Source organism: Tachyglossus aculeatus, chromosome X3 (genome assembly GCF_015852505.1).
Source record: "Tachyglossus aculeatus isolate mTacAcu1 chromosome X3, mTacAcu1.pri, whole genome shotgun sequence".
Lineage (NCBI taxonomy): Eukaryota > Metazoa > Chordata > Mammalia > Monotremata > Tachyglossidae > Tachyglossus > Tachyglossus aculeatus.
The window spans coordinates 33394575-33417631 of NC_052099.1; the positions used below are offsets into that span (position 1 = coordinate 33394575).

At 43.9% G+C, this 23057-nt stretch overlaps 1 protein-coding gene across 2 annotated transcripts in view; it reads right to left on the reverse strand.

Moving 5' to 3' along the window:
* RECK (reversion inducing cysteine rich protein with kazal motifs) overlaps positions 1–23057 on the reverse strand; it is an 82193-nt gene that overhangs the window by 43526 nt on the left and 15610 nt on the right. Inside the window, exons 3-8 of one of the 2 annotated variants that reach the window (XM_038770416.1) lie at positions 20931–21005; positions 18762–18798; positions 15974–16059; positions 14525–14572; positions 2870–2903; positions 373–570 (exon numbers count right to left, since the gene is read on the reverse strand). In XM_038770416.1, the coding sequence (XP_038626344.1) occupies positions 373–570; positions 2870–2903; positions 14525–14572; positions 15974–16059; positions 18762–18798; positions 20931–21005 (478 nt within the window). Of the gene's footprint in view, positions 1–372; positions 571–2869; positions 2904–13512; positions 13556–14524; positions 14573–15973; positions 16060–18761; positions 18799–20930; positions 21006–23057 lie in introns of those variants that run through there. The other variant, XM_038770417.1, reaches the window with a different exon arrangement.

The window sequence follows — 23057 nt, forward strand, 5'->3', positions numbered from 1 at the left end:
TGGGGCATTTGTTAAGTGCTTACTCCGTGCCAGGTACTGTACTAAGCCCTGGGATAGATACAAGGTAATGGGGTTGGACACGGTCCCTGCCCCACATGGGGCTCAGAGTCTTAATCCCCATTTTATAGATGAGGCAACTGAGTCACAAAGAAGTGAAATGACTTGCCTAAGGTTACACGGCAGGTACGGGTGGAGCCGGAGTTAGAACCCAGGTCCATCCTCTATCCGCTATTCATTTGACGGTAATTATTAAGTACCTGCTGAGTGCAAAGTACTGTACAAGCAAATAAGGTAAAAGACACATTTCTCTCTCACAGATAGAGAATTTCTCTCAAATTCTGAAGTCAAACCCAGCACTTTCCTCTTACTTACTATCTGATGGGTTCCTCATCGGGTAGGACTGCGTGTAGTTGTGCACGCAGTGTATTAACTGAGGGCTGATGGACGCGCAATAGTTTTCAACCGCTTTGATCTGGGATGGGCCGGGAGACGAGTCGGTTCGGAAAATCGCCTGGCAGTATTCCCGGCAGTTGGTGTGACGGCCGGCGTAACTGCAACAGACCGAGCCCACTGGGGGGGAAAAAAAAACGAATTAAATTGGAGTTAAAAGCCCATCAGTCCGAAATTGATAACGACCCTGCAGGCCGGTGAACTTCAGAGACCACGCAGGCCTGGGGTGGTAGAAACAGGACGACATTCCCCAGTCTGGAACCGAACCACGTCATAAATGAGTGTGCCTCAATTTCTACATCTGTAAAAGGCATATTTGTATTAAATACTTGAGCGCTTAGTACAGTGCTCTGCACACAGTAAGCGCTCAATAAATACGATTGATGATTGATGAAATACTTAAGCTCGCCACGGGCAGGGAACATGTCTGCTGATTCTGTTGTATTTTACTCTCCCAAGCACTTAGTACAGTACTCTGCACACCATAAGCGCTCAATAAATACCACTGTTGATTGTTGTTGAGTATCTGTACTGCACCCAACAATCCCCAGGTTGATTCCTCATCCCCAGCAGATACTGGGGCAAGTATTCTTACTTTCCCCACTTTCTCAATCGGGGGATGTTCTTCAGATAATAAATGAAGACCTTTTGAAATGATGAAAATAAAACTAATAAAATGCCGTACTCTGCCTTTACTGTCCTACTGTCCTGTCCAGACAACTCCATGTTAGGTTGGGTGGAAAATCTTAGGAAAGCCCAAAACCTTGCTGATTTTTAAAGACTGTTGTTGCATGGGATAGTCAAGAAAAGGAAAAAAAAGAAAAAAAAACCAACCACACATAATACTAACACTAAGAGGATTTGGTCTTTTTTTTTAAATGGTATTTGTTAAGTTTTTACTACGTGTCAAACACCGTTCTAAGCGCTGGGGTAAATACGTGTTAATCAGGTTGAACACAAGTCCCTGCTTTACAGGAGGCTCATGGAGTGCTTAAGCGCTTAGTACAGTGCTCTGCACACGGTAAGCGCTCAATAAATACGATTGATGATGATGATGGAGTGTGGTATCCCTACAGACCTAGTGAGTCTCATGTTCTATGCACATGTTCTTCCCTTCCCCACAGCACCTGTATATATGTATATATGTTTGTACATATTTATTACTCTATTTATTTTACTTGTACATATCTATTGTATTTATTTTATTTTGTTAGTATGTTTGGTTTTGTTCTCTGTCTCCCCCTTCTAGACTGTGAGCCCGCTGCTGGGTAGGGAACTGTCTCTATATGTTGCCAACTTGTACTTCCCAAGCACTTAGTACAGTGCTCTCCACACAGTAAGCGCTCAATAAATACGACTGATTGATTGATTAATGAATTACGTACATATCTGTCATTTATTTATGTATATATTAATGGCTGTCTTCCCCTCTAGACTGTAAGCTCGTTGTGGGCAGGGAGTGTGTCTGTTGATTGTTATACTGTACTCTCCCAAGCTCTTAATACAGTGCTCTGCACACAGTAACTGCTCAATAAATATGATCTAATGAATGAATGAATTACTCCCACGCTGATTCGTGTCATAATCTCTACTGATCCCTTCTCCCTCTTACCCACCCACTCTCCTCTCTACTCTCACCATCCTGCAGCAAGTCATGGGCACTTAATTCCCACCTACCCAGTCGATTGGGAAAGTGGGCCTCTGTGCCCAAAAAACAAGTAAAATAAATATTACTAATAATACTAATAATAAATAAATATAATAAATAAATATTGTCTCTGCCCCTCAACTCCCAAATAAAGCGGTCTCAGGGATCCTGCATGTTCTGATTCCATGGATTAACTGGGTGACCTGAAGGTCACTTCCAGCTGACTAGATGCCTTCCCTCAGACAGCTTTATTTGGGAGTTGAGGGGCAGATAAAAGTGTAATATTTATTTTACTTGTTGCTTCAGGATCAAAATTCAGGTTCCTACCTCTGTCCCCTCTTCCTCTCCTCCACCTCTCCATCCTTCCCCTGCCAACCCCGGAATACAAAAGTGATTAATGGCCTCCCCCAGACTGGGAAGCTACCAAGGAAACATGGCTTTCTCCAGTCTTAATTCCAATTCTCACCACGTTCCCTCATTAATAATAACAACAACGTTGGTATTTCTTAAGCGCTTACTATGTGCAAAGCACTGTTCTAAGCGCTGGGGTAGATACAAGATTCATTAGCTAGAAATCCCAAACTGTTGAGATAGAACAAGGCCCACATAAATCTCGGGGCACATTCATATAAATGGTGAGGATTCCAAATTCATTTTGATGATCCAATTCCAACTCACACCCAGGGTGAAGTTAGGGCCCCGACAAATGCTTTCTTCTGAAGTGTTTATTTCAGCTGTTATTTGCTTTTGAATTAACAACAACATACTTACTTTCATTTCTGTTAATGCAACTGAAAAGAGCATTCTGTGAATAAAAATAAACATCCAGTAATTAATTTGGAAATAGAAGGGAATTCCCCAAGTAAATGCCACACTTTCTCACAACATCTTGAGTCTACCCTTAATGTGAAAACCGTTAACAACCCAAAAAAAAAAAAAAAAACCAGATTCACCCTAATTCTCCATAGTCACAACACTGAAAACTGATCTGAAAGAGGCAGTAGAAATGCAGCTATTTCAAGGGAATCACAGTCTAGTCTCCCAATTGAGTTTGCATGATTGAACTTCATAAATGCTGCTGCTGGAGACTGTTAAAGAAGATAATCAAGCCCAAGGATATCTGCGGAAATTTAGAGATGCTTAGCATACAGTCCATAACCGGGCAGAAAGAAAGAGAGCCACAAAGAAGGGAGAAGCCCCAGGATTTCTAGAATACATGTTTTTCATCAATACGCTCTCGAGAAAGACTTATTGAATGACACACGTCGACCCCTCCCGCTAGATTTTCTCTGGGTGCCATTAGGGTTACGTTTTTCCCCCATCGAGCAGATAGTCACTTCCAGTTATTTCTTGCAGAATCACTGGAGATGAGTCAGACAGCAGGAGCAGGTTTTTGATTGGGAAGAATAAACTAAAACAGCAGATTCTTGGGCCCAGATTTCTAGAAAACGTCACTTGACTATCACAGAACCATTTCATGAGAGGTTGGGGTTTGGAAACAACAGCAACCGAAAGGAAGGCAGAAAGACCGAGTGCTATTAAAGAACCAAAATGGAAAAAAAAAGAATCAAAATGTCACAAATTGAAACAAAATGACAACTTGAATGGTATCCCCAAAGTTCAGGCGTATTAAAACATCACAAGCTATGCTCATAAACATGTAATAATAACAATAATAATGGCATTTATTAAGTGCTTACTATATGCAAAGCACTGTTCTAAGCACTGTACCTCTGAGAGGTCTCTCGCATCATTTTAAAACCTTTACTAACTTTTCAGAGTAACGCTCATCGCGCTATTTGCCTGGCTCGCAAACTGATCTGGTCTGTGGTCTCAGAGTTCAGTTGCACGAGACAAGTTTTTTAAAGAGCAACAGAATTAGGCTCCGGAAGGTATTCGCTGAAGGTAATTTCAAGCTACTGAGCCAAGTTGGTGTTCTCTGAATATGCTTTAATCACGGAGAAGTCATGAAAGACATTAGAAGGCATCTACACTGCAGATAATAATAATAATGGTATTTGTTAAGCACTTATTACACGCAAAGCACTGTTCTAAGCGCTGGGATGGCTCCCAAATCTACCTTCTCCAGTTCCAACCGGTCTCTCAACTGTCTTACAATCTTGATTTTTCTTCCTCTCCCCCTCGTCCCCCTCTCCATCCCCCCATCTTACCTTCTTCCCTTCCCCACAGCACCTGTATATATGTATATATGTTTGTACATATTTATTACTCTATTTATTTATTTATTTTGCTTGAGCATATCTATTCTATTTATTTTATTTTGTTAGTATGTATGGTTTTGTTCTCTGTCTCCCCCTTTTAGACTGTGAGCCCACTGTTGGGTAGGGACTGTCTCTATATGTTGCCAACTTGTACTTCCCAAGCGCTTAGTACAGTGCTCTGCACACAGTAAGCGCTCAATAAATACGACTGATTGACTGATTGATTTTCCTCCTGCCTCCACAATATGTCCACACTTCTGGTCTGCCCACATGTTCATTCATTCATTCAATCGCATTTATTGAGCGCTTACTGTGTGCAGAGTACTGTACTAAGCGCTTGAACTCCATATGGTAAAAAGTGAACTCTTCATTATGCTGGTGCCTTGCTACTTGTCAGGCCTAAGTAGCCCCCGGATCGCTTGGGAGGGCCTGGGTTCCTGGTAAGGGTGGCTTTGAGCAGACAACCTGTCACCAAGCTTGAAATCCCACTCTAACTAAGATTTTTCCATTACCACTTCAGGATGGATTATCACCTGGAAGCAACTGGCACCCCGAGGCACAATCAATCAACCAAAGGTATTTACTGAGCGCTTACTATGAGCGGAGCACTGTACTAATTGCTTGGGAGACTACGATACAAGAGAATTAGCAGACACATTCCCTGCAAACAAAAATAGACCCTTTTTTTCATGCGGAGAAGATGTGGAGATTATCTAGCGGTGGGGGAGTGTGAAATCCGGCATCACAATTACGCCTGGATCTTGATTACAAAGAACCTGAAAGGTCACAGTCCTTGCCCCACAGACCCTGAGCATACCTGCTCAGTTTCAGATGGCTTTTTGGCACAATCAACTGAATTTAGTCAGTCAGCCGATCATATTTATTGAGCGCTTACCGTGTGCAGAGCAATGAACTGAGCACTTGAGAGGGTACAATATAACAGACACATTTACTGAGCGCTTACTACGTGCAGAGCACTGTACTAAACCCCAGGAGAGTACAATATAACGGAACTGGCAGCCGCATTCCCCACCCGCAATGAGCTTACGGTCTAGTGGCGGAAATAAGGAGTACTTTATCCAACCTGAAAGAATTCGGCATCGCAACCCTACCTCAGACTTGAATTACCAGTCGACTGCAACAAATAGAAAGTCCCCCTAAAGCTCCTTTCGCCAGTACTGCAGGACCTCGATGGTTTCGCTCTTTTTGGAGCTCATCAGCTGCAGGTAACGGCAGGACGCTCCGACGGATCTGATTCTCCCCCGGCCCTCGATCCACCTTCGCGTTGAACCTCACCTGTCCACGGAGCCCATAGCCTCTTGCGGAAATGCCCGGTTTTCCCTTATGGGAATTTTCAGCGTGAGCCCCACGTGCGACGGGGTCTGTGTCCAACCCGATGAACCTGACTTGTACCTACCCCGGCGCTTAGAACAGTGCCTGGCACACGGTAAGCGCTTAACAAGTCCCATAATTATTATTATTATTGTGCTTTCACCCACCTTGCTGAAAGAAAGTGAGGTACGGGACTGACGAAGGAAGAAGGAAGGAAGGAAGAAGGGAGAGAAGAAGTTGCAGGGTGAACTATTAGAACAAAGCACCATCGTCATCATCAGTGCCTCTAAACTCTGGGGGTCTAGCACAGTCAGACCGCTCTACTAGTTGTTGGGCGTGTTAAAAAGAAGAACGAGGTATTGCACTACCTCTGAAGGGCGTATAGTTCAGTGAGAGCGATGGGACAATCATAAATAAAAAGTAGAATAATTTATCGATTAGTTAATCTGGGACGTCTTACTGCAGGCAAAGAGGCTGGGATAGACTGTGAGCCCGTTGTTGGGCCGGGACCGCCTCTCTATGTTGCCGACTTGTACTTCCCAAGCGCTTAGTACAGTGCTCTGCACACAGTAAGTGCTCAGTAAATATGAATGAATGAATGTTTTGAAGGAGGGTGTTTGCTAAGCTCCTATTATGCGTCAAGCACTGTTGTAAGCGCTGGGGTAGACCCAAGCTACTCAGGTCCATGTCCCACACGGGACTCACAGTCTTAATTCCCATTTTACAGATGAGGGAACTGAGGCACAGAGAAGTTAAGGGACTAGTCCAAGGTCACCCGTTCATTTAATCGTATTTATTGTATTGTACGTGTTGTACGTACTTAGTGTGCACCAGAACAGTGAACAGACACATTCTCTGCCCACACGAGCAGCGTGGCTCAGTGGAAAGAGCCCGGGCTTGGGAGTCAGAGGTGAGGGGTTCAAATCCCGGCTCCGCCAATTGTCAGCTGTGGGACTTTGGGCAAGTCACTTCACTTCTCTGGGCCTCAATTACTTCATCTGTAAAATGGGGATGAAGATTGTGAGCCCCACGTGGGACAACCTGATCACCTTGTATCCCCCCCAGCTCTTAGAACAGTGCTTTGCACATAGTAAGCGCTTAATAAAGGCCATTATTATTATTATTATTATTATTATATGCCACTTCTCACTACTGTCATTACCATTCATTACTCTTTTCCAGTTTCCCTGGCTCTCAACCTTTGACCCAGGTCACCCTTTCAGCTCCACAGCTGATCTGTGGCTAAATCCAGTCATTTCTTTCTCCGTATTTTTTCCTCAGTTTCCCCCCTTCCTCTCCGTTGTTACAGTTCTGGCCTGGAACCTGTCCTTCTTGGTGTCCCTGCCGGCTCCAAACCACACCGTCTATACGAGGTAATTTAGAGATTATTATTCCCACTTCCGTCACCAACCCTGAGAACTCTGCAACTTTAAGCTTTGAGGTTCTCGTCCAACTTCCCGGGATCTACCCCCTTCACCATTCCATATGGCTTAGTGGATACAGCCATATGGAAGCAGCGTGGCTCAGTGGAAAGAGTCCGGGCTTGGGAGTCAGAGGTCATGGGTTCGAATCCCGGCTCTGCCACATGTCTGCTGTGTGACCTTGGGCAAGTCACTTCACTTCTCGGAGCCTCAGTTACCTCAGCTGCAAAATGGGGATTAAGACTGTGAGCCCACGTGGGACAACCTGATCACGTTGTATCACCCCCAGTACTTAGAACAGTGCTTTGCACATAGTAAGCACTTAACAAATGCCATTATTATTATTATTATTATTATTATACAGCACGGGCCTGAGAGCCAGAAGGACCTGGATTCTAATCCCGGCTTTGCCGGGTATCTGCTGTAAGGTCTTGGGCAAGTCACTTCATCTCTCTGTGCCTCAATCATCATCATCATCATCATCAATCGTATTTATTGAGCGCTTACTATGTGCAGAGCACTGTACTAAGCACTTGGGAAGTACAAATTGGCAACATATAGAGGCAGTCCCTACCCAACAGTGGGCTCACGGTCTAAAAGGGGGAGACAGAGAACAAAACCAAACATACTAACAAAATAAAATAAATAGAATAGATATGTACAAATAAAATAAATAAATAAATAGAGTAATAAATATGTACAAACATATATACATATATACAGGTGCTGTGGGGAAGGGAAGGAGGTAAGATGGGGGGGACGGAGAGGGGGACGAGGGGGAGAGGAAGGAAGGGGCTCAGTCTGGGAAGGCCTCCTGGAGGAGGTGAGCTCTCAGCAGGGCCTTGAAGGGAGGAAGAGAGCTAGCTTGGCGGATGGGCAGAGGGAATGGGAGCATTCCAGGCCCGGGGGATGACGTGGGCCGGGGGTCGATGGCGGGACAGGAGAGAGCGAGGTACGGGGAGGAGATTAGCGGCGGAGGAGCGGACGGTGCGGGCTGGGCTGGAGAAGGAGAGAAGGGAGGTGAGGTAGGAGGGGGCGAGGGGATGGAGAGTCTTGAAGCCCAGGATGAGGAGTTCCCCTCATCCCCTCATCTATAAAATGGGAATTAAGATGTGAGCCCCCATGGGACAGGGACTGTGTCCAACCTGATTAACTTGTATCGACCCCAGAGTTTACAGCAGTGCCTAGCATGTAGTAAGCACTTAGCAGAGAAGCAGCGTGGCTCAGTGGAAAGAGCCCGGGCTTTGGAGTCACAGGTCACGGGTTCAAATCCCGGCTCCGCCAATTGTCGGCTGTGTGACTTTGGGCAAGTCATTTTACTTCTCTGTGCCTCGGTTCCCTCATCTGTAAAATGGGGATTAAGACTGTGAGCCCCCCGTGGGACAACCTGATTACCTTGTAACTTCCCCAGTGGTTAGAACAGTGGTTTGCACATAGTAAGCGCTTAATAAACGCCATCATTATTTTAAAAAAAAAAGTACCATGACTTTTTTTTTAATTTTTTTTTTCTAGTGGAGAAATTGGGTGGGGAAGAGAATTTGGATGGCAAGGTAGAAGTTCAACTGAAGGCATGCTTAGGTGCAAGTGTCAGCCAACCAGCCACCTAGAGATACCCCCGCACGCAGCGAGGAATATGGGACTGGAGTGGTGAGAGAGTGGTTACAGTTATTTATTTTATTTGAACATGTTTATTCTATTTATTTTATTTTGTTAATATGTTTTGTTTTGTTCTCTGTCTCCCCCTTCTAGACTCTGAGCCCACTGTTGGGTAGGGACCGTCTCTAGATGTTGCCAACTTGGACTTCCCAAGCGCTTAGTACAGTGCTCTGCACACAGTAAGGGCTCAATAAATACGATTGATTGATTGATTAGTACAGTGCTCTGCACACAGTAAGCGCTCAATAAATACAATTGAATGAATGAATGAATGTGGATTTGGGAGGCAACCGGAGCCAAGTGAGTGCATGAATGTCCTAGGTACAAGTGCAGAGAGTTCAGCACAGCACTGAGCCTCTGAGGAGGAGGAAAAAGGATGAGCTGAGCAAGAAGGCAAAGACGACACACAAAGACCACCAGGAAAGCGAAAGCGCGAGAAGGACCAACAGGGACGTGAAAAAGATCACTTATATTTGGGGAAAACTTAGAGCTATGATACTCTGCGACGAGCTTAACAGCTTGAGACTTTGCAAGCCCAGTCGAAATAATTCCCTCTGATCCTGTTGGAATTTGAGGGGAAAAAAGGGGGAGATCATGGACCGCATAAAAAGTTACTCTAGTGGCTGGCAGATAAAGAGGATGCTCTGATGCTTAGAGAGGCAACATGGCCTCGTGGATAAAGCCCAAATCTGGGAGTCAGAGGGACTGGGTTCTAATCCCAGCTCTGCCACTTATCTGCTAGGTGACCTTAGGCAAGTCACTTCACTTCTCTGGGCCTCAGCTACCTCATCTGGAAAATGGGGATTAAGACCGGGAGCCCCATGACTGTGTCCAACCTGATGGCCCTGTATCAACCCCAGCGCTTAGTACAGTGCCTGGTACATAGTAAGTGCTTAACAAATACCATAAAGCAGCGTGGCTCAGTGGAAAGAGGTCAGGGGTTCAAATCCCGGCTCCGCCACTTGTCAGCTGTGTGACTTTGGGCAATAATAATAATAATAATAATAATAATAATAATGGCATTTATTAAGTGCTTACTATGTGCAAAGCACTGTTCTAAGCGCTGGGGGGATACAAGGTGATGAGGTTGTCCCACGTGGGGCTCACAGTCTTCATCCCCATTTTACAGATGAGGGAACTGAGGCACAGAGAAGTTAAGTGACTTCCCCAAAGTCACACAGCTGACAAGTGGCGGAGCCAGGATTTGAACCCATGAGCTCTGACTCCAAAGCCCATGCTCTTTCCCACTGAGCCACGCTCACTTAACTTCTCTGGTCCTCAGTTACCTCATCTGTAAAAAAATGGGGATTAAGACTGTGAGCCCCCCGTGGGACAACCTGATCACCTTGTAAACTCCCCAGTGCTTAGAACAGTGCTTTGCACATAGTAAGCACTTAACAAATACCATTATTATTATTATGATTATAGTAAGCACTTCATAAATGCCATCATTATTATTATAAAAGAAACAACAAAAAAAGTCGCTTAACTTCATCTGTAAAATGGGGATCAAGAGTGTGAACCCCATGTGGGACAGGGACTTTGTCCAACCTGATTAGCCTGTATCTACCCCAGTGCCGGGCAGATAGGAAGCGCTTAACAAATACCCTTAAAGTAAAAAAAGCCACTTTACTTCCATTTTGAAACAGACTTTTTTAACAGTATCAAATTCAAGCTCTGACCTCCACCTTGTATAATTCAAATCTCATGAACGACCTCCTTGCCTCCTTGGGGCAAACCGTCTCTCAGTGGCCCCTGAGGCGAGCCGGGCTTGAAAACTGTAAGATCCCATTCCTGGGCATCCCATGGTTGAGGCCTGACACCAACACCCCAGCGCCCACGCGCCCGGAATACTACCTGAAACGCTCCCGGCTTTTCCAGCTGGAGGCAACATTTAAATGACGGATTCTGCAAGGGCCCTCCCACAATCAGCACATTCCCCCCAAATCCCATCCATGCTCTGAAAACACAGTTACTACATTCTTCCTGAAATTTAAGGCTAGGTTTGGGCTTAGGCTTGGGAGAAGCTTGGGAAGAAGCTCCACTTTTTACCTTGGGTTCTCCGCACCTAAGTTGCAGCAGAGAGAACTGAAGAGAAACCGGTCAGCGTTTCGCCTTCCCAAGTTTGGAATGTCCAATACTCCCCTTTAGACTGGAAGCTCGTTGTGGGCAGGGAACGTGTCTGTTGTATTGTTACGCCGTACCCTCCCAAGTGCTCAGTACAGTGCTCTGCACACAGTAAGCCCTCAATAAATACGACTGACTACGATGCTCACTTCTAGAAATGTGAAGTCTCCTGACAAATGAGTGCACTGATGTAAGCTCCCTGTGGGCAGGAAATCAGTCTCTTTATTGTTATAAGTGCTTAGTACAGTGCTTTGCACACGGTGAGCGCTCAAGAAACACGACTGACTGAATGAGTGACTTTGCAAAGTCCTATGACATTACTAGAATGCTCAACCCTGCAGTCATAGCAAGGCTCTGAACGGGCTCAGAGAAGCTTTTACCTTAAAACTCCAGAACTAAATATTGTAATCAATCAATCAATCGTATTTATTGAGCACTTACTGTGTGCAGAGCACTGTACTAAGCGCTTGGGAAGTACAAGTTGGCAACATATAGAGACGGTCCCTTCCCAACAGTGGGCTCACAGTCTAAAAAGGGGGAAGACAGAGAACAAAACCAAACATACTAACAAAATAAAATAAACAGAATAGATATGTACAAGTAAAATAAATAGAGTAATAAATACTAATAAAGTAATAAAGGAACAGTATAAGCCTAGAAGCTTTTTTTTTTTTAAGGAACAGTCTTAAAATTAATTCCTCTCCCTAGAGGACAAGTGAGATTTAAACTAGATTTAAGCTGCATCCCTGGGCTTACTGAGTTTCACTGAGGGCCAGGGCTCTGTTATGATGCCAACGTGAAGTGTATTACATTTTTGTGTCGGCCTCGATACTAGTTGTCTGTAACTGATCCTGTGCCCACAAGTGCATGGGTCATACATCGCACAATAAGCCTGGAAGGAAAAGACATTATTCATACAATCAAGGAGTCAGATGGATTAATCCACGATAAGGATCTGATTTCCACTCCCATTTCCCATAGTGATTAGACACCTGACACTTCACGCTTCTGGGGCGGCTTCAAATGCCTGTGTACTCTCTACCAGAGAAACCTCCAGGGCCATTAGAGAATTCAATCCTTTATTTTTAAGGGGAAAAGTTTCATGCCAAAGATAACTTTCCCACATAACACATGTTTCATTAAGTAACTCTGCATCGATGGTGAACATTTCCTCCTCGGTAAAGTGGATCAGGGCAAAATGAGAAATAAAATCCAGAAACTCAATTAATTTAGCTAAGAGCTTCGCTGTCCTACGCTACGGAACTTGCAGGTAGAACTAATGGCTGAATAACCTCCAGACCCTTCCCTTGCCTATTACCTGGCCAAAGTGTTCACTCATAGTGGTAACGCCAAAGCAGGCAGCAGAAGGAGAAAACGCACGGGGCCACACACCGAAGCTGCTAAAGAACTGGAAGTTGACTAAACGCCCTTCACAAGATTCTACTTCTGGGCAAAATGTCCAGCATTTGTCACAACGCAATAAAAGTCCGCAGGCCTCAGCGAGACACAGTGAACGAAAGCACTATATTACTAGAGAAAATATTCCATATTAGGGGCGGGGGGGTGTCAACAACTCCTGATCGCTCACAGAAGTCTGAGCCACCGGGCCCTCGTCCCCCTCTCCGTCCCCCACATCTTACCTCCTTCCCTTCCCCACAGCACCTGTATATATGTATATATGTTTGTACCTATTTATTACTCTATTTATTTTACTTGTACATATCTATTCAATTTATTTTATTTTGTTAGTATGTTTGGTTTTGTTCTCTGTCTCCCCCTTTTAGACTGTGAGCCCACTGTTGGGTAGGGACTGTCTCTATATGTTGCCAACTTGTACTTCCCAAGCGCTTAGTACAGTGCTCTGCACACAGTAAGCGCTCAATAAATACGATTGATTGATTGATTGATTTAACCTCTAGTATGGGTGCCAGTGCTGGCAGCTTTTCCTGTCATGCCAAGGCTTTGTCTGATTTCAACTCTGCTTCCAGGCCCCTGCTACACCCTGGGAAATTCCCCCTTTCTTGGGTCTGTCCAAAACTTGGCTCAGGGAGCAGGGCCAGGGTGACAAGAGACTCAGTGGCCCTGGAGACAACAGATAACCTCCAGAATCCACTATTTTGGAAGGAACAGCCTCTCAGAAGGAGGGCAGCCCCCACAGCCCAGTGGAGACTGCACGGCTAAGATGTAGGTTCTAATTTATTATTTCCTGAAACTTCCTTGATTTCCTCCATCGATTGGCATTAGGACATTGGGGTATACAGCAGAAGGGGCAAAAACCATTCTTCTTTCTCCACCCCACGGTCTTTAAGTTGAGCTCCTGGCCTTCCTTGATACAGATCTCTGACGAGAGCTAAGAGCTTCAGAGCAGGATTGGAAAAAAAATCCCAAATTCTGTCCTCCAAAGCTGATAGCTTTTAGAAGCCAGCCTGCCACCCAGAAAAAAATCCTACACTAGCCCCAAATACGGTGAGATTAGGCAACAGGGTCTCAAAATGCACAACAGAGCTTAGAAGGTGAAACGTTAATCTAAATGTGAAAGGTACTTGGGAATTCTAGAAAATGTTTTTTTAGGCCCAGAGGAAAAGAGAGGAAAACAACCAGGTGGAGCAAGCTATTCTCAGAAGTTCTAGCAGAGATAGGTTTTAATCGCTCTTACCTTTCCCTTTCCCGTGCTCCATCAACACATACTGGCAGACTTCCTAGAGCAAGGCAGAAATGCAGAAAAGAGAAGGAAACATACGCAAAGAGGAAAAGTTACAGAAGACAGACAGTATAATACATAACGTGGCAGAGAAGATGGGATTATTAAAATAAGCCACTTTAAAAGAAACTGAATTGCAGTCATTTCTAAAGTAAAGAATATAGGAAATAGAAAGGAATCTTACTTTATTCTAAGCACACTCAATAAAGAGAATAGAAGAAAGATGTCGTTAATTTGAAAAACACTTTCTGGAGACTCGGGAAAAGACTTTTTTTTAACTGGCCAAATGTTCGAATGGATGAGAAATGAACATCATTTGGCAGTTTAAGTGTGTACATCTTTTCATAGGAACACTGGCCAGTAGAAATATCAGCCTTTCTCATTTTTAAAGAGAAATATCTGGGCTCTATTTTGGAAGTAGATGGAAAAAAGAGAAAAGTCCAAACTTGATCACCTTTTATTTACTCGAGAGGGAATACTGATTTTTAAAAGAGGTCTCCTAACGTTCACGTCCCAGGAAGGAAGTTGAGAAAGCACACTTCTCCATGTGTCTTTGATTTTGGTCTCCAGAACAGTACCAACCCCAAAGTCCTGGTATTGGTATTTAAAAATTGAATTTTTTGAACTAAAAATGTCCAACTTCCATATATCACTTACAATAACCTCTTTCTTTTAGATATTTAGAATATCTAGCTTTCACTATCTTTGTAAAATTAATACTTACTTTCAATAGGTATCAGAGTGTAATAGCTGTACGGCTAATTTATCACCTAAGTGAAGCATTTTTTGTGAACTGAAATATGGTGAACATGCAACAATTTCTAAGAGGCAAATGGCTGTGCATTATTTCTATATGGAACAACACAACTAGGAACCCCAAAATTATAATTGGACTCTTTACAAAACCAAAATTCCAACATAATTTGAATGCATAAAGTTTCTAAGTCTTTTAGGTTAAAATGCATACCTCATATTCTTTTCTGCAAACTTTTGAAATGTCATTCTTTGAAGACGCCTGAAAAATCAAGATTGTTTATGAATGTGCTGCACAAACGAATTGACTTGTCAGAGAATACTGCATTTGAATAGTGACTGTAACACAATTAGCCAATTTTCTTTAAAATAACCTACTTATCCCCTTAGCTTCTGCAAGGAAATAATTCTTACTAAGAGAATTCAAAGATGAAAACACTATGGATACACTCCAGATAGTCTTCCATCAAATCATTCGATCACGCACAAAAGTGGGATGATTGCTGCGTGACCTGGAGATTAGAAATGGGGTGAAAGGTGGCAAATATTTGGTATTTCTCTTTGCCTATTTAAACCTACTTTCCTAAATGCCTTCTGGACTCAAGCTTTCGTCAGCGACGATGGAAAGAATTTCATAAGCGAGTCAAAGAAAGGAAGACACCGTACGTCTCTCTCAAAATCACTTATTTCCACCTGCTACTGAGCTCTCTTCAAGTGAATTTCTCATCTTTCCACAGTGGACTTTACAAAACGGTTGCCATTTCCCCAACAAAGTAGAGGTTGTTGGGTCCCATATTAGCTTGGGGCTGGGAGGAATCCCGGAGGGGAGTTATCCACCAAGAAAGAGGGCACCTAGAATGGAATTTCCCTCACTATCCCTGTCCCAAACCAACTCTTGGCAGCATCCAGCTGGGCAATACCTCTCGGAAACTTCTCTCTCCCTATTCCACCGGCCACACCTTCCCCCCTTTGCCACCAATCCCTCTTGCTCCGGTCTTGCCCATGGCTCCAGGAATCTTGTTCCTTGGGGGTATTTTGTGTGCCTCTCCTGTCTTGCCGATTAGATTATCAGCTCCTCAAGGGCAGGGACGGGTCTTCTTCACAGCTCTTCAGACAGGTCTCTGGAGCGCTCGACGAATACTTTCGTCTGCTTGAGCGCCCAAAGGAATCGAAGAAGCCACCCGCCCGCTTCTGTTCTGCTCGGTCCCAGTTCATTCCTGCCACGGCACTTTATTCCAGGGACGAACAGGGGCCACGGTGCTGGAATGGAATAAGGCACCCCGTGGAAAAGGCCGGGGAAGGGGGAATAAGTGGGCTCATTGGCTATCTCACTCACTTCTGAAAAACGGTCCTTCCTTTTGGGGGCAGAATTAGGATTTTCTTTACAGCTGGTATTTCTCAGGAGCCTCTTTAAAGGAACTCTCTACGAGAGGCCATGCTGCCGTTTCCAACTGCCAGGGCAAAACAGACTATTGAGGCGCTCCCGACGAATGGGCCAAGGGTTCCCTGAAATGGTGTCTGGATGCTTTAATTTGGGGATCCCTCGGGGGAGAAACAATCTCGAGATTGAACAGGTAGCTAGGATAAGGCAATAACTGAATTGGACTCATCCCCCAATTTTCTCCAATCAAACGTTAATTCAGAAAGGAGTTACAAAACGCACCTGTTTGCACGCCTGTCGACATTCCAACACAATAGCCAGTTCGCAACAACCTAAGCCAACCCAGCCATCGGATTTCCTCAATACACCTTAAAAACAAAGTCCAGCATTAATCAAACAATGGTACTTATTGGGCTCATGCTCTGTGCGGGGCATTTTCCTAAGCATTTAGGAGCGAATAAGAGAGAATGTCTACAGTGGAGTTGTAGACACGATCCCCGCCCGTGAGGAGTCTACTATCGAGAGAGATGTACTGTGTCTTTTACTGCGTCACAGTCTTTTAAAAAGACTGTGAGCCCACTGTTGGGTAGGGATTGTCTCTATATGTTGCCAATTTGTATTTCCCAAGCGCTTAGTACAGTGCTCTGCACACACTAAGCGCTCAATAAATATGATTGATTATGATTATGATTACTGTGCTCCCGAGACACAGTCTGTTCTCCCACAAAATGCACTCAGAGCCAATCAGTACTAATTCCCCGCCAAAGTGGACATCAGCCAAAGCCAGGTAGATAAAACCTGGCCGTGAATCTGCCCATCTTGCAAGCCTCAGGTAATCAATCAATCAATCGTATTTATTGAGCGCTTACTGTGTGCAGAGCACTGTACTAAGCACTTGGGAAGTACAAGGTAAGGCCCTTCCACACTCAATGCCTGAGAAGTGTACCGCTCCAAACTTCAGGACAATTGGGAAGCAGCGTGGTTCAGCGGAAAGACCACGGGCTTTGGAGTCAGAGGTCATGGGTTCAAATCCCAGCTCCACCAATTGTCAGCTGTGTGACTTTGGATAAGTCACTTAACTTCTCTGGGCCTCGGTTACCTCATCTGTAAAATGGGGATGGAGACTGTGAGCCCCCCGTGGGACAACCTGATCACCTTGTAACCTCCCCAGCGCTTAGAACAGTGCTTTGCACATAGCAGGCGCTTAATAAATGCCATCATTATTATTATTATTATTACTGTGTGACCTTGGACAAGTCACTTAACTTCTCTGAGCCTCAGTTACCTCATCTGTAAAATGGGGATTAAGACTGTGAGCTCCACATGGGACAACTCGATCACACTGTATCCCCCCCAGCGCTTAGAACAGTGCTTTGCATATAGTAAGCGCTTAACAAATGTCATTATTATTATTTTGCCTGGATTTTGAGCCAAATGGCTAGGGCTGACTACATCGTTTGTTTTGTTGTCTGTCTCCCCCTTCTACACTGTGAGCCCGTTGTTGGGTAGGGACCGTCTCTATATGTTGCCAACTTGTACTTCCCGAGCGCTTAGTACAGTGCTCTGCACACAGTAAGCACTCAATAGATATGACTGAAGGAATGAATTGGAAGGATTTGTGAATTAGTTGCTTTAAACCACCGGGTAATAACTAAGGGAATAAGGTAAGCTGGCAAAGAGCAAACCTCAATTTGTTAGGTTTTTAAATGCTGAAGGCATATCTGGGTGAACTGAGGGGAGACACTCAAAGGGAAACCTTGGGGAGTGGGGGTAGACTCAAGCCTAAACAGCAGGGCCTAGTAGATACAACAGAGGCCTGGGAATCAGGAGGACTTGGGTTCTAATCCTGACTCTGCCCTTGTCTGCCAGGTGACCCTGGGCAAGTCACTTCATTTCTATGGGCCTCAGTCACCTCATCCGTAAAATAAGGATAAAGACTATGAGCCCCATATGGGACAGGGACCAAGGGAACCTCACTTGCTTGTAATAATAATTATACTAATTATGGTATTTTTTACACATTTACCCCGTGCCAAGGACTGTCCTAAGCGCTGGGGTAGATACAAGGTAATCGGGTTGTCCCACGTGGGGCTCACAGTCTTCATCCCCATTTTACAAATGAGGTGACTGAGGCACAGAGAAGTTAAGTAGCTTGCCTAAAGTTACCCAGCAGACACGTGGTAGAGCTGAGATTGGAACCCACGTCCTCTGGCTCCCAAGCCCGTGCTCTTTCCACTAAGCCGCTCTGCTTCTCTATCCACCCCAGCGATTAGTACAGTGCCTGGCATATATTAAGCACTTAAATACCACAATTACCATTATTATCATTATTACAACTAGCTCTAACCAACACTGCTTTCCAAATTCTTATTGTTTTAACTGACTTAACACTGACAGCTATTGTTTTTAATGGCATTTGTTAAACACTATGTGTCGAACATTGTTCTAAGCACTGGTGTACATACACGTTAATCTGGCTGGACACAGTCCTTTTCCCACTTGAGGTTCACAGTCTAAGTAGGAGTGAATAGGATTTAATCCCCACTTTACAGATGAGGAAACTGAGGCGCTGAGAAGTGAAGTGAGTTGTCCCAAGGCCCACGGCTGGCAAGTGGCAGAACCGGCATTAAAACCCAAGCCCTTCTGACTCCTAGTGCTCTTTCCACTAGGCCAGGATGCTCCTCAGTATAAAGTCATGAAGGGCAAGAACTAGTGACCTTGGGCAAGTCACCTCACCTGCAAAATAGGGATTAAAACACTGTGAGCCCCATGTGGGACAACCTGATTACCCTGTACCTACCCCAGCACTTAGAACAGTGTTTGGCTTAACAAATACCATCATTATTATTATTAACTACATCCACTACAATTCTTCCTTTACAAACCCCTTCCTCCTCTAGTCATTTTACACCCAAAGAGCGGCCAAGAACTAACGACTGGTGATGGTTCTTCCTTCATTCAATTATACGTCTCGAGTGCTTACTGTGCGCAAAGCACTGTACTAAATGCTCGGGAGAGGACAATACAACGATAAACAGACACATTCGGGCAAAACGCTAACACTGTTTACCTGGTAAGGAAGAGTTCATACAACTCCAAACTTCAACCTAAAAAATGTGATTATAAAAAGATTTAGTGCCGATCAATGAACGATATCTTTAACTTCAATGAGAGGGGTACCACACAATCATAAGGAATGAGAAACTGGTTCCGGTCAGTTTCTCAGCAAATAGAGTGGAGAAAAAACACACTGTCACCTACGCAACATGAAAGCAGAGAAATGGAAAATAAAAAATACCTCAGGGCTTTTCGGTAAGCGGTTTAATCCTTCTGGCAGGACAGGAGCATTCCCAACCATAACTATATTCAAAATGCCCCAAGTCTGCCTAAAAAGACACAGCTCTAAAATTCTAAGATGACCGTTCTTCTACAACATCACTGTGAACACGTCTCCTCATTCCTCCAAAATCTCAAATGCCTACCTATTCCTCTCTGTATCACGTAGAAACACTCAACCACTGGTTTTAAGGCACTCAATCAGCTTCCTCCTTCCTACTAGAAGGAGAAGCAGCGCGGCTCAATGGAAAGAGCCTGGGCTTTGGAGTCACAGGTCATGGGTTCAAATCCCACCTCCGCCAGTTGTTAGCTGTGTGACTGCGGGCAAGTCACTTCACTTCTCTGGGCCTCAGTTCCCTCATCTGTAAAATGGGGGTGAACCCTGTGAGCCCCCGTGGGACAACCTGATTACCTTGTACCCCCCCAGTGCTTAGAACAGTGCTTTGCACATAGTAAGCACTTAATAAATGCCATTATTATTATTATTATTATTATTACTAAGCCCTCCTCCTTTCCTATTCTCGCTCCCTTCTGCATCACCCTAACTTGTTCATCCTCTGTCCCAGCCCCACAGCACTTATTTTAATGTCCGTAGATGTCATTTACTTATAGTCACGTCTGTCTCCTCCTCTAGACTGTAAGCTCATTAATGGCAGGGAATGTGTCTGTTATACTTTACTCTCCTCTGCACACGATAAGCTATCAATAAATACAACTGACTGCCGGACTACTTACCCTCCTTCTCACTTGCCCTCAGCTCTTGCTCTTTGTTGTTCTCAAAGTAAGAGACTCACTCTGCCCCCTTCTCATCTTTCCCTCCCCTCTAGAATTCCCTCTTCCTTCATATCAATCAATGGTATTTACGGAGCATTTTGTGCAGAGCGCTGCCCTAAGCACTTGGGAAAGTACAGAGTTGATCGACACGTTCCCCGCACACAACGAGCTTACAATCTAGAGGTTCGTTAAGATACAAATTTCCATATCCAAAAAACCACTCTTCTCCCCTTTGCCAAATCCCTTCTGAAATCATCTCCTCTCGGAGACCTTCCCCAGTTAATTCCTAATCTCCCCCGTTTTTATGGATGACAGCAAAGACTGAACAACTGCTCTATGGTAAGCTACGTGGAATGGAGTAAGCACGGAAACAGTGATCAGGAGAACTGTTTTAAATACTTTAAATGGCCCCTTTTGTGGGTTGAAAAAGGTAAATGACGTTTTAAAGCACAATGGAAGACACGTCAAATAGGTGGGTGTTCAAATTAGAGCAGCACTTAATGTGATTATTTTCCACAGTAAAATCATACAACATACAACATGTGACATTCCTAGTAATTTTCCCTTACCTTCAATAGCTAATATAAACGTATTTATAATTAAATTGTATTTACATCAATCATACAACATACATGTGACATTCCTAATAATGTTCCATTACCTTCAATAGCTAATATAAACGTATTTATAATTAAATTGTATTTACATCAATCATGCAACATACATGTGACATTCCTAGTAATTTTCCATTACCTTCAATAGCTAATATAAACGTATTTATAATTAAATTGTATTTACATCAATCATGCAACATACATGTGACATTCCTAGTAATTTTCCATTACCTTCAATAGCTAATATAAACGTATTTATAATTAAATTGCATTTACATCAATCATACAACATACATGTGACATTCCTAGTAATTTTCCATTACCTTCAACAGCTAATATAAACATATTTATAATTAAATTGTATTTACATCATATGTATATATTTATATAAATATGTGTTATATATATATATATATACATTTATATTTATAATTAAAAATTCCTTCTCATTTCCTTTTGGATAAATCAGAAAATGGCTACTTACACAGCTAGGTTTAAACAAATATTAGACCCACCATTGATTCTGGACAGTATTCGGGTGCACGCTGCAGGAGATGTTTTAGACGGGATTCACTTTTGGAGGACAAGATCTAATTCAGAAAAAAGTGAAACAAAGAATACTGTAGAATACCCTAGGAAAGCAATCCTTGCTCTTCGAGTCCCCAACCTGCACTGCTTTCCCCTCTCCCCCTCAAACCAAATCCCTTGCCTCTTCTAGATACCAACCTCCTTTTTCGGGAATCCTGTCCAAACTAATCCCAGCTGAGCTAGTTAGTTCATTAGTTTATCTTGGGAAATCGCGGGGATCTTTCTATATGCCACTTATTCGTGGTTTATAGATATGGATCTGGGTGTCTGCACTTTTCTTACCCATGGGGCTTAGAAGCAACCCTAGTATTGGGCCTATATTGGATTCTTCCTGTGAAAGTCCCAGCTTATCTAAGCTACCGATTTGGGTACTCAGTATATTGTGCGGATTGACCAACTGGCAGAATGAGAAAGGCAGCGCATGCAAGTCCCTTGATTATTACTTGATAGTTTCCAGTTTACTCTTGTGCTGACTGGATTTCTGCCAGCTCCTAAATTACAGTTTTTTTTTCTTACATCAGGTGTCCTAGGGTCAGAAATGGAGCAAGAGGGTAAAACACTGTGGCAGACGCCAGACAGGAAGACTAGGCACGGAAATGCTCATCCCATAGACATCTACTCCATCCTCTCCAAATGCCCAATCAATCAATCATATTTATTAAGCGCTTACTGTGTGCAGAGCACTGTACTAAACGCTTGGGTAGTACAAGTTGCCCATGAAATGAAATAGTGGAAACAAGAGGGTCCACCTTTCCTGGACCGCCGGCCCAGTCCAGATGGTCACCAACTATGTTTTTAAATAAACTTTCAAGAACTGTAGACTGTAAGCTCACCGTGAGCAGGGAATGTCTCTGTTTATTGTTCTACTGTACTCTCCCAAGTGCTTAGTAATAATAATAATAATAATATGCAATAATTATGGTATCCGTTATGCACTTACTATGTGCCAGGCACTGTACTAACCACTGGTTGGAGCTAATCGGGTTGGACACAGTCCCTGTCCCACTTGGGGCTCAGTCTCAATCCCCATTTTACAGATGAAGTAACTGAGGCCCAGAGAAATAAAGTGACGTGCCCGAGGTCACAAAGCAGACAAGTGGCAAGGCTTAGTACAGTGCTTTGCACACAGTAAGTGGTCAATACAACTGAACTGAATTGAACTGGTGGAGAAAATGAATTTTTGTTTTTTTTTTTAAAAAAAGGAACCCGACAGCAGTGAGCAAGGGGAGTTTTAGATTCCCAGAGCTCCAGAAACCCTCCAGTACTTAGAAAAGCCCACAAAGAATTAGCAAATGGAATTTTAGTACCTTTCAAATTCAATGCGTGCGCTTAATCCAGGCCAGGAATGCATTTCATTTCATTCCACTGAGTTGGGGTACTGAATGAAATATGCAATCGCTCTCCCACCCTGGCAACTAAAAATAAGTCTCGAGTCACGGAGTGACTGCTTGGCCAAATGGGAGTTGGCTGGGGAGTCCCGACCAACAAGAAAAGATGGGACGTTTTATGGGGGCGGTGGATGCTTTAAAAAACTACCTTCAAGAAACAAAAGGCCAAAACAAGGGGCACTGAAACTTAAACAGCCAGCCCCAAATAGCAGATAAATCCAACCCTGTCAGTTATCAGCAACACGGTCAAAGGGTTTAGGAGCCGAGGTTTCTTTAAGTTTCAATTCTAGACTGTGAGCCCACTGTTGGGTGGGGACCGTCTCTATATGTTGCCAACTTGTACTTCCCAGGCACTTAGTACAGTGCTCTGCACACAGTAAACGCTCAATAAATACGATTGAATGAATGAATTCCCTTTCCTGAGACTAGGGCACTCGTGGCAGGAGGAAGACAAGGGAACTCTGATGGTGCCCTCCTCAAAGAAAGGTGCCAGGAGACACAGGGCCGGAAAAATAGGCTACAGCAATGGCCCGGGAATCAGAAGGACCTGGATTCTAATCCTGGCTTCTCCACTTACTTGTGTGTTGTGTGATCTTGGGCAAGTCACCTAAATTCTCTGTGCCTCAGTTACCTCATCTACAAACTGGGAATTGGGACCCATGAGGG